Here is a 21,164-nt window from a genome sequence, read left to right as displayed (position 1 = left end):
TTCTTTCTGCACCTCTCTTGCACAGTTCTGCACCCCTCTTACCTCTTTCTATAAACCTTTCACCTGTTTTGCACCTCTCTTGCCTCTGTCTGCACCTCTGTTACACCTTTCTGTACCTCTTTTGCCTGTTTCCGCAACTCTCTTGTCTCTTTCTGCAGTTCTCTTGCTTCCTTCTGCACCTCTGTTGCTTTTTTCTGGACTTCTCTCGCCTCTCTCTGCACCCCTGAGCTTCATTCCACACTCCCCATGCTTCTTTCTACACCTGTCTTCTTCCCCCTGTTGCCTCTTTATGCATTTGTCTTCCCTCTTCCTGTACCTTTCTTGCCTGTGTCTGCATCTCTCTTGCCTCTTTTTGCACCTCTGTTGGTTCTTTCTGCACTGCTCTTGCTTCTTTCTGCACCTCACTTGCCTCTTTCTGCACTTCTTTTGCTTCTTTCTACACCTCTGTTGCTTCTTTCAGCAATTCTCTTGCCTCTTTCTGCACCCCTGTACCCTCTTTCTGCACCTTTCTTGCCTGTTTCTGCACCTCTCTTGCCTCTTTTTGCACCTCTGTTTGTTCTTTCTGCATTACTCTTGCTTCTTTCTGCACCTAACTTGTGTCTTTCTGCACTTCTCTTGATTCTTTCTACACCTCTGTTGCTTCTTTCAGCAATTCTCTTGACTCTTTCTGCTCCTTTCTTGCCTGTTTCTGCATCTCTCTTGCCTATTTTTGCACCTCTGTTGGTTCTTTCTGCACTGCTCTTGCTTCTTTCTGCACCTCACATGTCTCTTTCTGCACTTCTCTTGCTTCTTTCTACTCATCTGTTGCTTCTTTCTGCAATTCTTATGCCTGCATTTGTCTTGCTTGTTTCTGCACCTCTTTGGCAACTTTCTGTAGCCCTCTTGCCTCTTTCTGTACCCTCTTCCCTATTTCTCCATCTCTTTTGCTTCTTTCTGCACTTCTCTTGCTTCTTTCTGCACTGCTCTTGCTTCTTTCTGTACCTCTGTTGCAAATTTCTGTACCTCTCTTGCCTCTTTTTGCACCGCTGTTGGTTCTTTCTGCACGGCTCTTGCTTTTTTCTGCACCTCACTTGTCTCTCTCTGTACTCCTCGTGCTTCTTTCAGCAATTCTCTTGCCTCTTTCTGCCCTTCTCTTCCTTTTTTGCACCCATCTTGCCTCTTTTTGCACCTCTGTTGGTTCATTCTGCACTGCTCTTGCTTCTTTCTGCACCTCACTTGCCTCTTTCTGCACTTCTCTTGCTTCTTTCTCAACCTCTGTTGCTTCTTTCAGCAATTCTCTTGCCTCTTTCTGCACTTCTCTTGCTTGTTTCTGCACCTCTTTTGCAAATTTCTGCATACTTCTTGCCTCTTTCTGCACCCTCTCCCCTATTTCTCCACCTGTGTTGCTTCTTTCTGTACTTCTCTTGCTTCTTTCTGTACTTCTCTTGCCTCTTTCTGCACCTCTGACTTAGAGGTAGTTTTAATCCCCGTGCCCTATTACGTACTAGGGTCTTACTGGGGAGGTCATGCCAATCACAGAGGTAACCCAACCCATAGTGTACCCTAGTGTATGTAGGTGTTTTCACTGTATTCTAAGTGTCTTTCAGGATAGCACTGGCTCCGGGCCTGGTTAGTCAGAGTCAGTTCCCACCAGTACCAATCAGCAAAATGTTGTGGTCACAGGATGACTTTGCAACAAGGCCTCTTTCTTCACCTCTGTTGGTTCTTTGTGCATATCTCTTATTTCTTTCTGCACCTTTCTTCATCTTTCTGGACTTCTGTTGAGTCTTTCTGCATTTCTTTTGCTTCTTTCTGTGGGTTTCTTCCTCTTTCTGCACATGTCCTACCTCTGTAGGAATAGTTAGAAATTATCATTTAAAAAACCTTTGAAATTCACTGAAAAAACCATAGGTTTCAGGGGCGTTGTAGTTAGATATTATGATTTAAAAATCTTTGAAATTCACTGAAAAAACCATAGGTTTCAGGGACGTTATAGTTAGTTGGACATTTCATTCATACAAAACAAGAGAAATTCGGCCGTTATAGTTAGTTAAGCTAACTATAACTCACACCCCCTCAATGCACTGCTGATGACGTCACATATTAAATCATTCATGACATGGTCAGTGACATCACTGATGGAAATTTCTTTAAATAAGTCTAAAACTACTGAACAAATTTACATCAGATCACAAAAAGACATGTCCCTGAGCCAACATCTACCTTTCCGCCAAGTTTGGTGTAATTCAGTTCAGCTAGCCATGTCTGAAGGTCCTATGGGAATGAACATGAAAATGCACGTTTTTTACACCCCCTTTTTCTCTGCCCTATCTTGACGGATCACCCTGAAACTTTCCATGTGCAACAAGAATTGCCGGAACCTTTTTTTAGAAAATTTGGTGAAGATTTGGCAGACAACGCCAAAGAAATAGGCAAGTGAAAAAATGCCTTTCCTATGGAAACTACACCCTAACTATAAATACCGACTAGTGATATATATATATATATATATATATATATATATATATATATATATATATATATATGATACATGATACATAGTGTGTAACCATGGTGTGTGGTCCTATAATGCCATTGAGGGATTCTCAATGTCGCCAGTAGTGTGGACCTTTCCACACATCTTTTTTTTATGACTCAACAGCAGCACAGAAGTTGATATCACGGAGTTGTCTATAGATAAAAAATTAACAATACCATTCCCAATAGTTCCAAGGCTGGATGGATATTGTTGTCCCATTTGTTGAGAGATTGATTCATTATACGTAGCAAACGTTCTCCTTCCATTGGATGATGCAGATACAATTCATCTAGTAATAGCATTGTCTCCTTGTCTTTATCACCATCTTATATATAGAGTGACAGTCACTCTAACAAATATAAATTGCATGGAAAAGCCCATTTCCTTCCTCTCTCAGCTACTCTTCCATCAGTACATCATTATTTATGTTGGCACTACTAATTTCACGAGCATGTATGCCAGGGATCTGGGGATTCTTGTGAAATGTTAGACCCCCACTTGCCAGTATTTTGATACTGTCTGTTAAACTGTTTTCTGCATTCTAATCTGTCTGCTTTGTTAAAAGCCACTTCATCCACATGCTCCTTTTTCTTATTTTCTCCATTCTGTTTATTCCAGGACAGTCCAGAGAACACATCCAGCCCTGGCATCACACCCAGTCATGTTCCCAGGTAGTAATCCCATTCATATAACTCTCTCCTCCTGTCACCGGTCTTCTGCTTTCTGTTCCATTTTACACAGAGACTAATTGAGAGTTGTGTTGGGTAATGGGTGAACAGGCAGAGGTCATGAGAAAAGACCCTTATATGTCTTCTAGGATTGAATCCAGTGTTGGAATAAGGAATAAGAAAAGACTGCATGTGATTAAAGGGGGGTCACCTTTCCTTTGAAGGGGGAACAAGACAGTATATGGACATCATAGTTTGAGGACCACTGCGTAATTTAATGTAGATGTTTTGGAACTATGCTTCTTCAGGGATTAAGAATCATTAGCTGTACTGGAGGATATCAACTTTTGGGGCCGCTACTTAATTATTTTATACAAAAATGAATGGAGGAGATTGCTTACCTAACTTCCTCATTAACTGAGGAAAAGATGATAGCTAGTTATAGGTTTTGAATTGAGATGTTAATGCGCTGCAGCATTTGTGCCATCTGTGTCCTAGGAGATCAAATCCCCTTAACACAACACATTCCAATGCACAAATAAGGTAAATCTAGAATTCAATGAGTGTATTGTTTCTTTGGGAAAAATTAACTTACCCTTAACTATACCACCGTACTGCCAGACAATCCATGAATTCTGCTTTAGGTTGCGGATAGTTTGAATACCACTCAGCAACATTCATTCTGCTGCTGTCTCTACATTTCTTAGGATGATTACTTTTTATTGTATCATTGCATATCGCCTAAAACATGTGTTTGCAAGGTGTGTTGTAATGTATCAATACAGTACCTTTGATGAGTCTTTTTAGTTTGGGTAGCGTGATGAGTATTTTTGGTTTGGGTAGCTTTTTTATGGTATATAATGTCACTTAAATCTTTTGGACTCATTGTTCACAATGTTAAACTCCTTGATGGCGATATAAGAATAGGAACATATTACACAGTAGCTGTTAGAAATTGGATTCCTGGTTGTCAAAGTTATGCACCCTGTCCAAGCAGGAACCACAATCCTAGTCAGGGAAAGCTAAATACACACTAAAAGATAACCTTTGGTCACCCTCTGATAGCTTGGCACAGAGCAGTCAGGCTTATCTAAAGAAGCAATGTGTAAAGTATTTGTGCAACACACACACATACACTCGCACACACACACACACACACTCACACACACACACACTCACACACAGTAGCACAATGAAAACACCACACAGGTTTAGTAAAATAGACAATACTTTTATAAATGAAGAACAAAACGACAAAAATCTAATGTATAAAAATCGAGATATAATTTTTAAAAGATTAAAAAGAGTTCTAGTGCGCAGAAGCAATAAGCACTGCGAAGGGTTATCTGGTCGAGCTGGACCGGGGCATAGTCAAAGTTCAAGCTGATCACGATGTAGCGCACGCTGGCTACAGAACCCACGCAGATCCTGGTTGCAACAGTTAGATGCAGGGTGCAGTTGAGCGATGCATTGAGTGATGCGTCAATGTCAATCCCGCAGGGGTGGCGATGTGTCGGTTCCGCAGAAGAGAGTCTGGGCTGAGATGCATTGGTTCCGAAGTGTAATGCGCAGGCTTTTTCCACGCAGTCGAGGGATGCATCGATCCCTCTTAGCTGCTGTAGCGGTGATTTGCTGTTCCGATGTGTCAGGTTCTCAAAGTATTGAGATACGTCGATTTTGGTGAAGCAACTATATAGGTTCACTACAAGTGAACAGGGCACAGGACCAGGGTTAGAGTCTTTGATATCCCTGAGTCTCAAGCAACAGGAGGCAAGTCAACAAGTTCTTGGAGCACACTCAGATGGGAAGGGAGAGTTCAGCTCTCCTTCAGCAGAGTCAGAGAGCAGCAGGGCAGCACAAGAGAAAAGCAGGCCTTTCAGGTCAGCCGTCCAGCAAAGAGTCCTTTAAGCCGCTGCATGTGTAGGATAGCTTGGAGCTGTCCTCATGCACAGTGGTCTGTGCAAAGGACAGCTCCTAACTGTCCTCTGCACATGAGCAGGAAATCCCTTGGGTGGGGGCACCCGAGGGATTTCCTCTGACTGAAAACAGCCTCATGAGCTGGGAGGCCATTTCACTTTTTTCACTGAAATGACGATCGGCGGGCATTGTGCAGTGACTCCATTTCAATTAAAGTGAAATGAGCCAATTGGCTCATTTCACTTTAACTACATCATTGCTCGGCAGGCTATGTCAGCCCCCCAAGCACCCATTCTAATGGGAGGGGTACAGTTGGAAGAGGGAGAATCTCCCCTTTTCAAAAGTACCTCTGCCCATTTGTTCCCTGCTTGGGGATCGCCGCAGGAGGGCGATCCCAAAGCAGGGATCAACCCACTAGCCACCAGGGATGGGGAGCGGCATCTTGGGCAAGGGCTTTTGTTTTCCCTGCCATTTTATGAATAAAATCAAGTCTTTCTTCCCTCCAAGGGGCCAGAAAGCCCAATAGGCACCTGGCATTTTTTTGTTGTTGTAATGTCTAGGGGCGGGGGCTGCCCGGTATGGGCATGGAAATGCCCCCTAATCCACCACGTCCAAAATGGCACAGTCTTTCTGCCCTCCTTGGGTGGCAGATGGGGTTAATTACCCAAGCTCACTAGACACCAGGGAATTGTAGTTTATTTGTAAATAAAGGGGTGGGGTTGCCCACCATGGGCATGGACATGCCCCCACCCTGAATAAATGGGGCCTGAAGTCTTTCGATCAGGCCCCCCAGGGGGGGGAAGGGGGGACTGAAAGCCCACTAGGCACCAGGGATTCTTTTTTTTGTAAAGTGGAGGGGTGGGCCTTCCCAGAATAGACATGGCAATATCCCACCCCCTAAATAAAAGGGGCACATTCTTTCTTCCCCCCGCTCTGCCCCCCAGAGGGGCCTGAAAGCCCACTAGATACCAGGGAATTATTGTTTTTTTTTATGAGAGGTGGGGGCTGCTCCAGATCTGCACCCCTGAGGAGCAGAAAGCCCTCTAGGTACCTGTTTTTTTTTATTTTTTAGAAAAGTCTAGGGGTGGGTGCTTTCCAGAGTGGGCGTGGCAATGCCCCCACACCCCAAAAAATTGGCACAGTATTACAGGGCCCCCTGGGGGGCAGAAAGACCCCTAGATACCAGGGACAGTTTGTGTGTGTGTGAAGTAGCGTGTGGCTGATAGTCAATGTGTACTGCCGTTTGGCAGGCTGTGTGTGTACTGGCATTTTGCTGGTGGTGTGTGTGTACTTGCGATTGGCTGGTGCTGTGCGTGGACTGGCACTTTGCTGGCAGTGTGCTTGGACCGGTCCTTGACTGGCAGTGTGCATAGCTGTCGCTTGGCTGGCGGTGTGCGTGGACTAATGCTTGGCTGGCAGTGTGCCTGGATGGCGCTTAACTAGCAGTGTGCGTGGGCTGCCACTTGGCTGGTGATGTGCGTGGACTGTCACCTGGGTGGTGGTGTGCGTGGACTGGCGCTTGGCTGGTGGTGTGTGTGGACTAGAACTTGTCTGGTGGTGTGCATAGATGGCGCTTGGCTGCCAGTGTGTGTGGACTGAATCTTGCCTGGCGGTGTGTGTGGACTGTTGCTTGGCTGCCAGTGTGTGTGGATTTGGATATAAGCCAATGTAACCATGTTTAGGGAGTGAGCGCAAGCACTTTAGCACTGGTTAGCAGTGGTGAAGTGCGCAGAATCCTAAGGCCAACAAAAACGAATACAGCAAAAAAGTGGATGGTAAAGGCAAAACTTTTGGTTTTCACCCTGCAGAGGGGGCCAGGTCCAACATTCTACATTGCTAAATATCCTAAGAACTCTGCCCTATCCTCTTTCTTCATATAAGCTATTATTGCACCATACTGCAGTGCATCCTACTGACACTAATTCAAAACAGTGCATAGCATATACCAACACTGATCTAGCACCATACAATGCATACTAGGGGCCAGATTTATCAAAGGATTGTGTTGCCCTTGCATCACACAAGGTGACCAAGGACAATGCAATCCTTAAGTCACATTTACCAAGCAACGCAAGGCTGCCTTGCATGGCCCTGTGTGGCTTGGAAAATCTAGAGTAACGCAAGGCAGTGCAAGCAGCTGCCTTGCAAAACTCTGCACTGGGAAGACATTACATGGGTCGAGAGTGGGTGTTCCCTCACATCCACCCAAGTATTGTGGTGCATTCCCAGATTTTCCACGACAAGTAAACCTGGGAATGCATCAAAATGGTATGCCTTCCCGATAGAACCACAATAAGGAGAAATATTATTATTTAATCTCATATTATCCACTTCCTAAGTGTGATGCATTCTGCACACACTTAGAAAAAGGAAAATGCCTCTAATGAGGCACATAAACAATCTTGCCTGCAAAGCAGACACCCTCACACCACGACACAAGGGTGCCAGCGTTGGCCTTAGGCACCGCATAGTGCGCCAGTGTAGTGTGCAAGTAGGAACGTGCCATATATTCGTAAAAAGGCACATTGCTGTCCTCTCCATTTGACACAGCACAAAGCAGCAAGTTGTCTAGCTGTGTTGCGTTGCGTCAAATATTGATAAACCTGGCCCTAGGTGTATTTGCTTACCATCCTTTCACACTGAAGGCTAGGGATGTCAGCATACCGTACCCACACAACCCTGCATCTTAATGGCCTTTACCTTCCACACAGCATCTCTTCCTAACCCAATAAACTGGATACCAATCTGCAACACTGTGCCACACAAAAACTAAATTGCCGTACTGCATTGCTTCATAGGGAGCAAAACCAATCACTGCACCCTAATTTATTAACCCACCACAATGCACAAAACTTAAGGGCCCCCGAAACCCCACCATGCTTTGCATCATTTATTCACTAACTGGTTGCACCACAGTGTTTCCCGGGAGGTGTCAACTGTCTTCTGCATTCTGAGCTGTCTACTTTAGTATAAAGCCACTACATCCACTTTCTCTCTCTTTCTCTTTCTCTCATTTTCAGCATTCTGTTTATTCCAGGAAAGTCCAGACAACCCATCAAGCCCTGGCATCACTCCCAGTCATGTTCCCAGGTAGTGATCTTATTTGTATAACTCTCTCCTCCTGTCACCGATCTTCGGCTTTCTGTTCCATCTTACACATAGACTAACTAAGAGCCATGTTTAGGAGAGGAGTATAGACAGGGGCCACGAGACAAGACCCCTACATGCCTTCTAGGTGGATACCAATCCGAAAAACTGTCCCCTAGAGACACTTAATTACTATATTGCCTTCCTTCATAGGTAGCGAAACCAACCACACTGCATATCATCCTAATTTACTAACCCAACACAAAGCATAGCACCATAGGGGCCTTAATCCCCTCCCTGTAATGCACTCTTTATGAAGTAACTGGTCACACCTCAATGTTTTCTGGGCATACCATCTGGTCTATTCTCCAGATTATGAGAAGCAGGGATTTTGTGCAATCCTAATGCCTTTCAATTCTAGGTGAAAGTGTCCAAGTAATACAGTACAATTTTCTGAAATGTCAAGAACATCCTTTTTTTCGGTTTTGACTTTCTGGGACAAAAAAGTGTGAACAGTTGAGACATTTTTACCCTTCCTGTGCAGTGTAGTTTTAAAAATACAAAAACAGTTCACACGTAAGTAACACACAATAATTATATTGTCCATCCTACATATTTTTTTTTACAAATAATACAACTGTTGGAAATAACCATCTTTTGCATGGTGTACACCCAGATTCTGCCTTGACTGTAGAACTCTGTGCACTTTGCCCCTTTCAACATGATGAAATTGGTATACACCTGATTGGCGTATTTAACTTAGCTATAAATCCCTAGCATGTTACAAACGTGTGCCCAGGGCCAGTCAGTTAAATGTGACACGTAAATTGCAGCATCCATTGTGCCACCCACTACAGTGACAGTCTAAACATGACTCCAGGCCTACCATGTGTAGCCTGATTGCAAATTGGACCTGTCAAAACAACCCCTTTTGAGAGGACCAATCCTTGCTTTTAAATATTAATAACGCACCCATATGTATGCTTTAGTGACCATGAAGCAGGGTGAATGGTATTTAAAATTAGGACATGTAAATGTTTTTTTTTAACTTGCTTTATTGGTTTCAAAGATTGAAATAGGTAGGAGAGTACATATATAAATTTCCAAAACTCATTCAGGTAGCAGGAGGGTGCAGAAACTTGATGTGCTTGCGATATCAAACTTTGTTGTGCGCCAGCACTGACAAATATCTTCGTCGTGATTGCGTAGGGTTTGTTTCATATTACTGATATTAATCTGTGTCCATATATTGAATAGGTAACTGCATTTGGTTCCACACCCATCCCCACCTTATAAAGAATTGTGTAAAATCTGCAACAAAACTTATACCAAAAAGAGAAATTCTGCCCAGTGATAACTGCTGTGTCAGTCATCGACAACTAATGAAGTGCTCCCAGTAGCAACAGGGGGAAGGGGAAGGAGGTCGCAGGCCACACGGGACTGGGGGATAAAGGCAAAGCCCCACAGTAGATGTCTCAGCCTGACATCAAAGTGGCACTCAGCTCGCCAGTTTCAAGATGCTCATTGCAAGGGATACAGTAGACTCTGGTCTGCACCGTCACCATTTAGGTGTTGGAGTCCAAGAAACAAGTGACCACCTCCACCATCAAGTTTGCAGTAGAACTTCTTACCCCTTTGTATTCCTCAGCATGCTGCACTGTGTCCTCAGCCGTGAACTAATTCTCCACCTCCATTTGCCACCTACTGTGGGGTGGGGCCCTCTGGACACTTCCTATGGTGAGCATTGTCCCTGCTGGCTATTACCACTGCTAGGTCTAGGAATCTAGGTCCAGGAATGTATTCCCAACTTTTTTCTCTTGTTCCCGGGTGTGTAGCTCAAGGAAAGTTTCTACAATGTGGAGCTAGCGTTGTCCCAATGTACGCTCCAGGTCTGCTGTGACTTGGAATCAGAAGCGGTTCATTTCTGCGCAGCTCCATTTCATATGGAGGAAACCAGCATTGTTCAGGGTGCATCTGGAGAATGTCAAGTCTGTGGTGTGTAACATGATATTCAGTCTATGGGTGTGAGGTATGTTTCAGGTTAAGTAGTTGAATTGTGTGTACTTAAATCTTGTGCTGCATGTGAGAGTGTAAGTATGCTCCAAGGTCTGGCCCTACTCCTCCCCAGTAAAGGATCTACCGATACAGTCTTCCCACTTAGCCCTTAAATCTGGTAAGTCACCCACCCTTATAACCAGGGCAGTTTTGTATAAGCAAGAAACCAGGTGCCTCCCCCTGGCAAAGTTAAGCAAGGTCTGCAGTAGATTGTGCACTGGGGGCTCTGATTATATAGCACCTATTAGATGTCATATGGCTCCTGTCAGCGCTCCATAGGTTAACAATTTGGTGCCAGGTACGTTGTCTTCAGCCATCAACTCCCCCAGTGTCTCAATGCCCACATCTGTCCAAGATGCTTGTTGGCCAGCGGTGAAATAGCCCCCTCTGATGGTCATTAGGCCCACAGACGTTGTCGCGAAGAATACAGAGTGGCAGTCCCTAAGCCGCAGAGCACCCCCTAACATCGAAGGGCAATATGGAGCAGCAGCATTGGCCACCAACATAGCCAATAGTGCACTCTCTCTGCTCGGGGCTCTTAACTTCCTTCTGCCAAGCTTAGTCGTGCCCGCCAGTGGGTGATCCGCTGCAGCTGTGCGGCATGATAGAACAGTTCATAGTCTGGGACCCCAGGCTGCCTTTGGTCATAGGCCTCTGAAATGTACACAGTGACACCTGGGTGGGCTGCCTGCTCACTTGAAGGCACTGGATTTCCACCAATTCATACTGAGGACAGATACCTGTCCAAAGTCCTCTAGCAGCATGATGCACGATGGTACTCCCGTTCAGGGATCTCTCGAAAAGATCAACATGTCATCCGGGTACAGTAGAAAGTTGCTAAATTTTGCTCAGTGGAGCTGGTTAATACTTGGGTAGGGTGCAGGTGGGTATCTCCCTCTGAGCTGGGGGGTGACTCTTGAAGAAAACAGTTGCGTTGTATGTCCATAAACAACATCCTCACAGTGCACTCCAGTAAGCATATATGTTCCCCATCGTGCAGTGGAATCCTCCTGTCTCGGCCCTCCAGTCAGCAAACAAGCAAACGGTACTACGACCAGAGCTAATAGCATGGGAGAGAGTGGGCATCCCTACCTCATGCCTCAAAGGAGTCACAAATGCACTTTCCCATGCATACCCATGCTTGCACGTTGACGTATAGAAATGTGAGCCATTTGTTCCAACCCACCCCTAGGTACATCATGGTCATTACCACCTGGATGAAACCCCACCTAAAGGTGTCAAAGGCCTTCCGTATGTCAATAGAAAGACTCAGTGCTTCAGGAACCTGAGCTTTATTTGTGTCATCCAGTATGTGGTAAGAGCACCGGAGTTTGTGAGACATGTTACGTTTAGGGATGAAACCATTCTGGTCCTCATGCAGCAACGAGGGGAGGTGGGGTTGTAGCCAGTGCACCTGAACTTTGCTAAGAATGTTATAGTAAAAGTTCTAAATAGAGAGTGGGTGATACACCGTCGCATCGGTGGCGTAACTCAATACCTTCGGGATGCAAACAATCATAGCCCTGTGGTCATGTCTGGGAGATATCTGCATTCCAATGCATAGGCGTACATTTTGAACATTTGTGTCATTGGTCTCATAGAATTTGACTGGAAACACCTCTCACCAGGCCTTTGATGGTCTCTCTGATTTCAGGCTCTGAAATATGGGCGCCAAGCCCCTCTCATTTTTCCCCCGTTAACTGCGTTCTCTGTGTCTAAGTAGGCACCCAGAATCTCACCCGGTATAGGGTTGTTGGACCTTGTACAGAACCCGGTAGTAACCCATGATCTCTTCATGTATACCGATTTGACAGTAAATAATTTTTCAATTGGCCCAGCAACTTGGGTAATGGGGTTTCCCCTGTCTTCTGGGTGGGTCAGCCACACCAATAATTTGCCTGCGCACCTTCTCTCTGAGTGAGTGGAAGCCATGTACTCTCACCGGTGCAAGGACTGGAGATTCCCAATGCCACAGAATACTTCTTCCTCTCCTCCAAAAGGGAAAGCATGACCTCAGGGCAATCCACGGCTTAAATTTCCAAGCGTCAGATTTTACCCTCAAAGGCAGACAGCTCAGTGTGGAGCAGGCATTCCACTCCCACTGACTGACTGAGGCAGTTCCCTCGTACCACAGCTTTGAAAGCGTCTCATTCAATACTTGTGTGGGAGGCGGTGTTCGCACTTGTGGTGAAGTAGTCTGCAATACGGTCTCCTAGGGGGTCCCTGAAGGTGGGCTCATATAGTTAGCTGGGGAAGAGCATCCAGGTGGGGATGGGTGATGTACCGCGCCAATGGAGTTCGATCAATATGCGGTTATTGTCCAATAGTGTGTGACCTAAGTATTTAGTGCACATAACCCGGGCGACGAGCCCCACCAAACCCAGTATTTTGTCAAGCAGATGTGCAAGTCATGTACTGGGGAGTAGAAGAAGAATTCCCTTTATCCCAGATTTTGATCGCACTATAAATCCCTAGCCAGTCCTTATAGCCCTGTGCCATTCTCATCACGGGATAATCAGCCAATGGAGAAACATAACGACCAAGGTCAACATCCCCAACACTGTTGCAGTCACCTCCTAGTAGCAGTGATATATCAGGATTGTGTGTGAGGATTTTAGAGAGTGCAAATAGGAATTACATCAGGCCTACGTTCAGGCTGTAGACACTGCCGATTCTTATGCGAAGTCCATTAAGTCTCCCCACTATGATGACAAGCAGCCTTCATCATCAACATGTGTCTTTGTGAAGGGGACCCCTGGCCTGATCCAGCTCCTAACCCTTTTTGAGGAGTCAGAGAAGACCATTGCGTAGATCCGTCCCCTTCAGTGTCTCTGCAACTTAGGTACCTCAGGCCCCATCAAATGTGTCTCTTGGAGGAAGGCCAAGGCCCCCCCCTTATGCTTTAGGATGGACAGGGTGTTATATTGCTTGTGGACAGAGCCCCATCCACGAACATTCCAAGTGGGGAAAGAATATTGCTTCATCCTCACCATCCCGTAATGTACTCCAGGTAATTTCCCCCTGTCGCTCCCACCACCACCCCCCCTCCCATAAACCCCACCTGCCTATCCCAGGCAGCACATAACCATGCAGTCATTCACGACTATTGGGCAGAGGAACAGAAAAAAATGCCAACTCCTTTAACCCAGGCCTGAGTAGCAACAGTCCTCCGGCCAAAACAAAGAACAGAGTGAAGCTGTAGAAGCCAAACCCCTAATACCATTTTGTCGTATGAGGGTTTTCTTGTGCGTGGTGGCTGCTACACCATTAACTGTAGAGGCTTCTCTGCCTCCGACTCTCCTGTAACAGAATCCTTTAGGATCACAATTTAGTGGAGCTTGTCCACCCTACTAGGAGAGGGATAGGTGCACAACAGGCCCACATCCAACTGTTTTTTTTGGACTTTCAAGTAGAGTATCCTGCATCATGAGCCTCTGCCCTCACCCTGCAAAGGGTAAACAGAAGGAAATGAGAGGAGAGTAAGACATCCAAAGTCAGAGATCATCAGCCAATCTGGGAGTTATGTGAGATACAAACGCGTGGTCTACAGGTACAGCATCAGAGTCAGTGCTTAATTTGTAAAATATGAAGTGCAGGTGCTCAAATCTTTGTTGGAGGCCACAACTACTTTTCTCTGGCTCCACCCACTTCCTCCATTGGCTCCACCCATTTCCTCTATTAGCTCCACCCACATCGTCAACTGGCACTGCGAAAAGACAGATGAATTTCAGAAAGGGAGCCTTCCTCATAGTAAGGTTTAGATAGGAGGTTCGTTCTGTATAAAAATGCAAAAGAAAATATAGGACCAACCTGGCTTGTGAGAATGTTTAATTTCTAAAATATATCATGTCGGGAGTCCTGGACCCTCAAGCCCAAATGGAGGCACTTGGATTTACATTTAAAGATGTCATGTCACTATGGATTGCTTAGCACATGGACCAGGAAATGTACATTCTCCTGTACAGGTAGCATCAACTAAACCCCTGCATTGAGTTGCGCCCCCCCAAGGGGCATCACAAAGGATGTGTAGGGACCGATTAAAAGTGAACCAAAAATAAGGCCAGAGTTCTCACACCACACAATCACCGATGCCATCGCCATCTGTAATTCCAGGCAGGGGGAATAATTCCAGATTCAGAGATGATGGGAGACTAACATGAGGGGATAGGCGTTTATGCACCAATTCCTTCATATTTCTCTTCAATTCACAGCGTTTTTTCGCCACAAATTTCGCCTGCTTTGAGTAGGAAACATTTTCTTGTGAAAGAATCATGAGCAATGGTGTTTCTGCGAGTTTTGTAATCCCGAGAGACTCGGAATTAGGTCCTAGTATAAGAACCGTCATCCATCCACCCAGCCCACCCAAGCAACCCACCCACCCACACATACATCCATCCATCCAAACTCACACACCCAATTTCACTTTAAAAGCATCCCAAGCAATACAGGTTGCCAATGGCGGGATAACAGGCTTTGCAGTTCAGCGCTGTAATGCTACTGGGTTGCCTTGCGTTTCTCTGCTCATTGTCTCCAGAAACTGTGCTCCTGGACTGCTTCATTCTACAGCGACATTGAGCAAAATAAGGGGTTGACCTACACATTGCAGAGTGGATCGTCTGAGTTTCTGATGTCTCACGGGTATACAGTAATACAGATATACATTTTAGGCTGAATGGAGGGTCTCCTGTGGGGGTGCATTATAGGGGTAGCAGGGGTACGTTGCACCTCCAGGAAAAACTCGAGCTCAAGGTGTTACGACCAAGTTGCTTAAGCATGTCAAAGCGTGCCCTGGCTTTTCACTACCTCGACAGTTCCTGGTGTCGTGTTTAACAATATTGCTGCAGGAAACTATCAATGACCAGAGCTGTTGCTAGAAGACATTAACTACTGCCCCATCCAGTCAAGAATAAACGTGTAAATGAAACAAGTAGCTTCTTTAAAATAGAAATTGCCAGTCGGCTAAAATGTCAACCATTACATCCCAAACCTCTTTGCACGTCAGCACTCACAATCAATCACCATTCTTCTAGCCCTGTCTGAAACTGCTTTGTACGTACTCCCGCACCGGGTGATCATCTTTGGGGAAAGTGAAATATAATTTCCCGCACACGTCACGAGAGTGAGACAATAGGCAGCCACGAACGCAGGCCGCACCCCGGACACACGGAATCACAGTAGTGCCACCAAGCATGTCACCGTCTCCAGTCCAGTGGGTAGCCCTGTGTGCCGGAAACCATCGGGCGCTACTTCCCTAAAATAAATCCCTGTGGAAACTCACTGCCACCGCGCATGACACTGCTTCGCTTCGCACCTAGTGACTCTTTATTTAACTGACATAAACCGGGTCTCCTTCACGCCTGTGACTCAGTGAGCATGCCCACTGCCCAAAACCGAGACTATCCCCTTCAGAAACTCTCTAAATCTAGCCGCCGATTTGAGCTAAGGGTGTAAACCTGCGCGATTCGGCTCTTTGAATCTTACTGGGTGTAAGGTGGGCTTGAATCTCAATGTTCACAGTCAGAATGTCACTTATCAGCCCCAGTGACTCAGTGTCACTAAGTCTTCCTCAGTGCCCGGAGCTGACTAACACAATTTCACAGCAATATACGCAGACGCCTATTCCGCTGCAAGAACACCGGTATGCCTCCTCGTATCTCACTGAATCTGCCTCACTGGATAAATCCCGCTGAATGGGCGAATTATTTCGCTGAAACCCAATGGGCGTATTTGAATGTCTAGAAATCAACAAATCTCTTTCATCGATTTGAACGCACTGAATCGGTGTCACTGTTCTAAATTCGCCGGAAGCCTCTCCCAGGGAGAGTCTCCCTGACAGTAGCACCCTAAATGTTTCTGAAGTTGCAGTGGTAATTTTAATGGCTGACCGCTGACATGAACTTTAATTCGGTTACTGCCCAAGGCTGATTAATCTATTCTCTGTCTGAAACCGGTTTTGCTAAAAATACAGCTGTGTGGCAGCGTTTCTAAAGGCAGCTGTGACAGCCCTCTCCAGTTACCAGTGTGCACTGCACAAACGTGCCAGTGGCAATAAAAGGCCGTTCCTTCAATCTTTCTTACCGTGTTACTCGGGTGGTCCGTGCCGTGGGCAGTCCAGCTCAGGAATAACTGGTTATTTTAGGCATGCGTGGTGCATGGTGCACCGAACGGTTCCGATTCACCGCAGTGTGACTCCCGGACTGGTTAGCAGTGGGCACTGGCAGGCTGCAGTTGTGCTGGGGCGTGGCGGCGGTGGCGCGCGTGGGCAAAGCTGCCACGCGCTGCGCGTACAGCGGCCCCGCCTCCTACCCCCATCAAAACACTCAACAACAGAACCGAGTACTCCGACGCACAAATCCAGCCCGCCCCTGGCGCCCCAATAAACAAACCAGTGTGACGCGCACGCACGCACGCCGCATGGCCCACTGAGCCCACACACCCCACTCACTGACTGTAACATTTAAACAATTAAACCGGCGAAGCGAAAGCCGAAAGTGAAACCGTTACCACCAGGCTGCGGCCTCTCTGCCGCCATGATCGATGGAATCACTCGAATGTCGATGAACTCACACACACAGCCGGTCAGCCGCACTGAACTCCTCTGACCTGCAGGCTCTGCCAGGTGAGGCTGCATTGAACACGCACACGCTGATGAGACTGAGACGTACACTGTACAGTGAGGATTTTAATCTAATTTCGAAAAAAACATCAATGACGGGCCGGGCGAGATGCGTAGACCCGGCCCTGTCAATTAAGTGCCGGTGCTAAGCACCGGCAAGCACCGGCACAAATTAAGCCCTGATCAGAGTCCAGGCTTTTGCAGGAAGAGGTGGATCGATGTTGCTCAAGGGACATCTCAGAAGAACTCTTCGGAAGGTTGCTTCATTGAGTGCTGTCGCTCTTTGTTTCTCTGTCTGTCCCTTCTTTGGGAGCACGCTGCAGATGCCTTCTCAATGTCCTCGGTGCAGAGTTATGGCTTAGATGGTATGGGACTCTGTCCTCCAACAAGGCCACCTCTAAAGGCCTCCCGCCAGTCTTGTGCAGCAGATGGGTCATTGATGAAAGTAGCATGACCATCAATGATGGTTTTGAGGCGTGCAGGGAACAAAAGCATCTCTCAGTTCCTTTTTAACAGCGAGAAAGGAGGCCTGCTGCTAATGGACTACCATTGTATAATCTGTGAAGATGGCAACTGAAGCATTTTCAATTTGAAATGGCAAGATCAGGTCTCAGTCTCTGTAATTCATTAGGCAGGCGACTCCAAGACCCGGCGGCTCCCCTGGAGAAGGCGGTTAAGCAGGGATTCTGTGTGTCCCATTGAAGCTCATCCCATTATACACACAATTAACTGAAATTGGAATTATGGCCAGAATGTTTCCTGAAGGATGTTTTTGCATACTTTGAAGGTTGCAACTTGGGGCACAGTTTTGAGCTGATACTAGTCTGTGAATGAATGAATTTGGCTTGAACATAAACAGTTTTGGGCTTGGGATTAGTCTCAAAACCTGGCAACACTACTCATGCTGTGGATGGGGTGTTGTGTGAAAAAGGCTAGAATAGATCACATTTGCCTTCCTGTTATTTATGTGATCTCACATCAGCGCCGCAGATTACTTAACATGTCAGCACCCCAACACGCTGTTCCAGCTCTGACTGCTCAAAGGACCACACACGGAACAAAGGTGAATTCCTGCGTGTAATGCACTTCCTCAAATGTGACAATTTGGAGAGCAGCATATTGAAAATCATTGCAGTGTAATTGAAAACATTACAGAAAGCGCGTAGTGGTTCAGTTGGAGAAAGGGAACCTGTTGATATGTGTTCAAATAGGAGACAGCCAAAATCATAAATGCAAATGTTGGGGGAAGCAGGAGTGGAAATTAAAATCCATTAGCTGTGAATGGAGATTTTCTTAGCTTTAGTGAAAGAATGTCTTGATTTTATTAAAGACTGGAGGCGAGTGTTATGCTATCTTTTCTTGCATTTATTTGAATCGTAGCAAAGATAACTAAAACTCCCAGCATGCTTAGAGAAAATAACGACAGTATGCTGTCATAAAGAGTAAACAACCAATCACAAAATGTCAACTCTACAAATGTCTTGAATGGGAGCAACAAGCCCTTTTTATTTGCAGGAGCAATTAAGGATATTGAATGATCGGAACTGTAATCATAACAATAGAAAAAGCCAAAAGTAGGACAAAAACGTTCTTAAGACAGTTCATAAAACAACTAAATTGTGGGTACTGAAGATTAAAGTCTTTATCATCATCCATATATCCTTTCTTGTAGGAAGGATCGGAGAAGGTAGAAAAAACTGATGAGACTCAAGTGTATGATGAAGTAGAAATTCCTTCTTAAGACGTATGGTTAGTGGATGAGAATGATGCTTTAGGAAAAACAAAGGGAGGGTTAGAATGCACATGTGGAGGGATAATACTTGCTTTCCTGTCTTTAATAAAAACAAGACTTTCTTTCACTAAAGCTAAGAAAAACGCCATTATATTACAAGGCCGGGACGCTCCTATTATGCTAGTTTAAAGCATAGCAACAATTGTATTAGCAACATGAGAAATAGGTTTGCAATAGAAAATTCTAAAAGTGGATATGAGAATGTCATCCAGACCAGCTCCAGCCCAAAAGGCCTTAGATGCCATAGCTCCCCTGGTAGAGTGGTCTGCAAAAATTGACGTGTTGATACCCAACAAACTCATAATTAATTTGACCCAATGGGCTATGGTAGGAGAAGGAACTAGATTGTGGGGAGTTCTAAGGGAAATAAGAAGTTGGGAAGCAAATGTCTTCCTCAAATCTTTAGTTTTTGAAATATATTATCTTAAACAACTTTCTAAACATAATTTCGGTTTATCAGGAAAGTGAGGATAGAACACAGATATTAAGTTTGTTTTATTTCTTCTACTTAAACTTATAATGAGGAGCTGACCTTGTTAGACATTGCATATCGGAAGTTAATTAAAACAAGCATTGGCATAGCCAATAGGGCTCGCTTTTGGGACCTTATAAGTATTTAGTTATGCAGCACAATATCCATGGTGCAACAACAACTGTTGCATGGCTAAACACTTATAAGGTCCCAAAGGCGAGACCTATTGGCTATGGCAATGCTTGCTTGTTTGGTGCACTGCTCTTTGGGAACAGGGAAATTACTGACCTGGACCGGGAGATTTGGGTTTCTTGACTTTCTTCCCTGTGAAAGTAGTAGGACCTGGCTGTACAATGTGATTTTTTTTGTCTTCCTATTACATTTTTTCTGTGGTCCTCCTTTATTGTTCACTACATGGAGTATCCACAAATCCCCCCCAAAAAAGGAACAAATATGATTGCAGAACCACAAAAATTAATTGAAAACTTACTATTAGGGATGTTATGGTCAAGTTCAAATAAAGTTTAAGAAGCACTAAAATTGACCAGTTATGCATACTACACCACATTTTGTGTGTGTAGAGAGACATAAGTAACCACATTTGTGTCCAAACTATGGTGCCCAAATTATTTTTTAGATATGTTAGCAGCCAACCACACAGTATATAGTGTACATTTTGAGTATTCTTGTAACAGTGAAGAGCGCCATGGGTAGTCCAATTGATATAAGTGCTTGTAGCGATAGACAACAGTGTATCAGTTCGGTTGGGCTAGGAAAGCAGGTCTTATGCAAAGAACAGACAAGGAGAAATGGCAGAAAGGAACAGGGAAAAGGAATGACAGAAGAAAAAATAACCTGTTGGAGTTAAAGCCTGGGAACTAATAAACTTCCCTTAATTTTCATGGGTGCTCTAGCTTCTGTGAGGGTTGAAGTCTCAGAGTTTTAGTAGGAATCCTGCACAGTTTGCTGTATATTATTTTCTGATAGTTACCTAGCATAGAGAAGTGTGGAGTAAGCTTGTTGTGCTCATGACAGACCATACCTCACAAAAGGTTGCCTACATCTCAAATTTGGAGAACCATACCTCACAAAAGGTTGCCTACATCTCTAATTTGTTCCTGAAGATGGTTTGGTATGAGGTAAATGCAACAAAAAAGCCAGGGTCAGGCACTTGCTGGTTTGACTAGCATTTCGACAGTCTGTCGGCTTGTTTAGGAGTGTAGGTTCTGTGGAGGGGTGTGAGAGTACTGGTACTGTGGCAAGAAACTAGACTGATGGTTGTTTGGAATGGAGTAGCCTTTGATTTGTGGGATGGTTTAAAACTGAAGGATTTATTGGAGGGTCTGAGGTCATTTGGTCTTATGGATGATGTAGGAGGTTCTTTACATAAACTATTGCTGTGCACCAACTCTTCAAAATTCTGCAGTTTCTGCCTTTGCCTGGTGGGCCGGAGATGAATGTCATGTGTCAGCGGTAGTCAAAAGGGAGAGAATGTCTGTGATTGTAGGAGTGTTTTTTTTTGCTCAGATGTTCCACACACTGTCTGTTCAAAACTCTGCTTTTACCGTCTTCATCAAAAAGAGAGCTGTGGATAGAGGAAAGAGCATGTAGGGGCTTTGAGCCGTGAACTTAAAAGATCTATATAGCCACTTGTGCTGGACCTAAAAGGTTTTAGACTGATAGGGCTTAGGGAGTAAGTGGAATGTGTGAACAACAGTAAGGAAAGGCAGGAGTGCTGGTAGGAGGAAGCAGAGAGGAGCATTCAACAAGGGTTTGAGTGAATGAATTGATGCATGCATGTGTCTGTGGGGAGTCAAACAACATGTGAGTTCTCCACATTGGAGGATGAACAAAGCAGCTTTTCAAATGATTTACTGCCACCCTAGGTCCATTTCTCCCCTCATTGATTCAAAACTGGCAGTAGTTATTGTTTTTTATACTCCACCAGGAGCATTGTAGTAAACGTTGACATAACAAGGGTAAAGGATGCAAAAGGAGGAAAGAGCTTTGCAGTTACACAGTGTATTTGTACATACAAG

General features: G+C 45.2%; 1 protein-coding gene across 2 annotated transcripts in view; it reads left to right on the top strand.

Annotated features, from left to right (window-relative positions):
• The window catches only part of LOC146822748 (acid-sensing ion channel 1C-like), a 437,693-nt gene that overhangs the window by 383,180 nt on the left and 33,349 nt on the right, over positions 1 to 21,164 (top strand). Inside the window, exons 10-11 of one of the 2 annotated variants that reach the window (XM_085606933.1) lie at positions 3,137 to 3,189; positions 8,124 to 8,193. In XM_085606933.1, coding sequence (XP_085463059.1) covers positions 3,137 to 3,189; positions 8,124 to 8,193 — 123 coding nt within the window. The remainder of the gene's footprint in view (positions 1 to 3,136; positions 3,190 to 8,123; positions 8,194 to 21,164) is intronic. The other variant, XM_085606934.1, reaches the window with a different exon arrangement.

Source organism: Triturus cristatus, chromosome 5_2 (assembly GCF_964204655.1).
Source record: "Triturus cristatus chromosome 5_2, aTriCri1.1, whole genome shotgun sequence".
NCBI lineage: Eukaryota > Metazoa > Chordata > Amphibia > Caudata > Salamandridae > Triturus > Triturus cristatus.
Note: the sequence above shows the minus strand (reverse complement) of the source record. Positions and strands in the feature narration are given on the sequence as shown.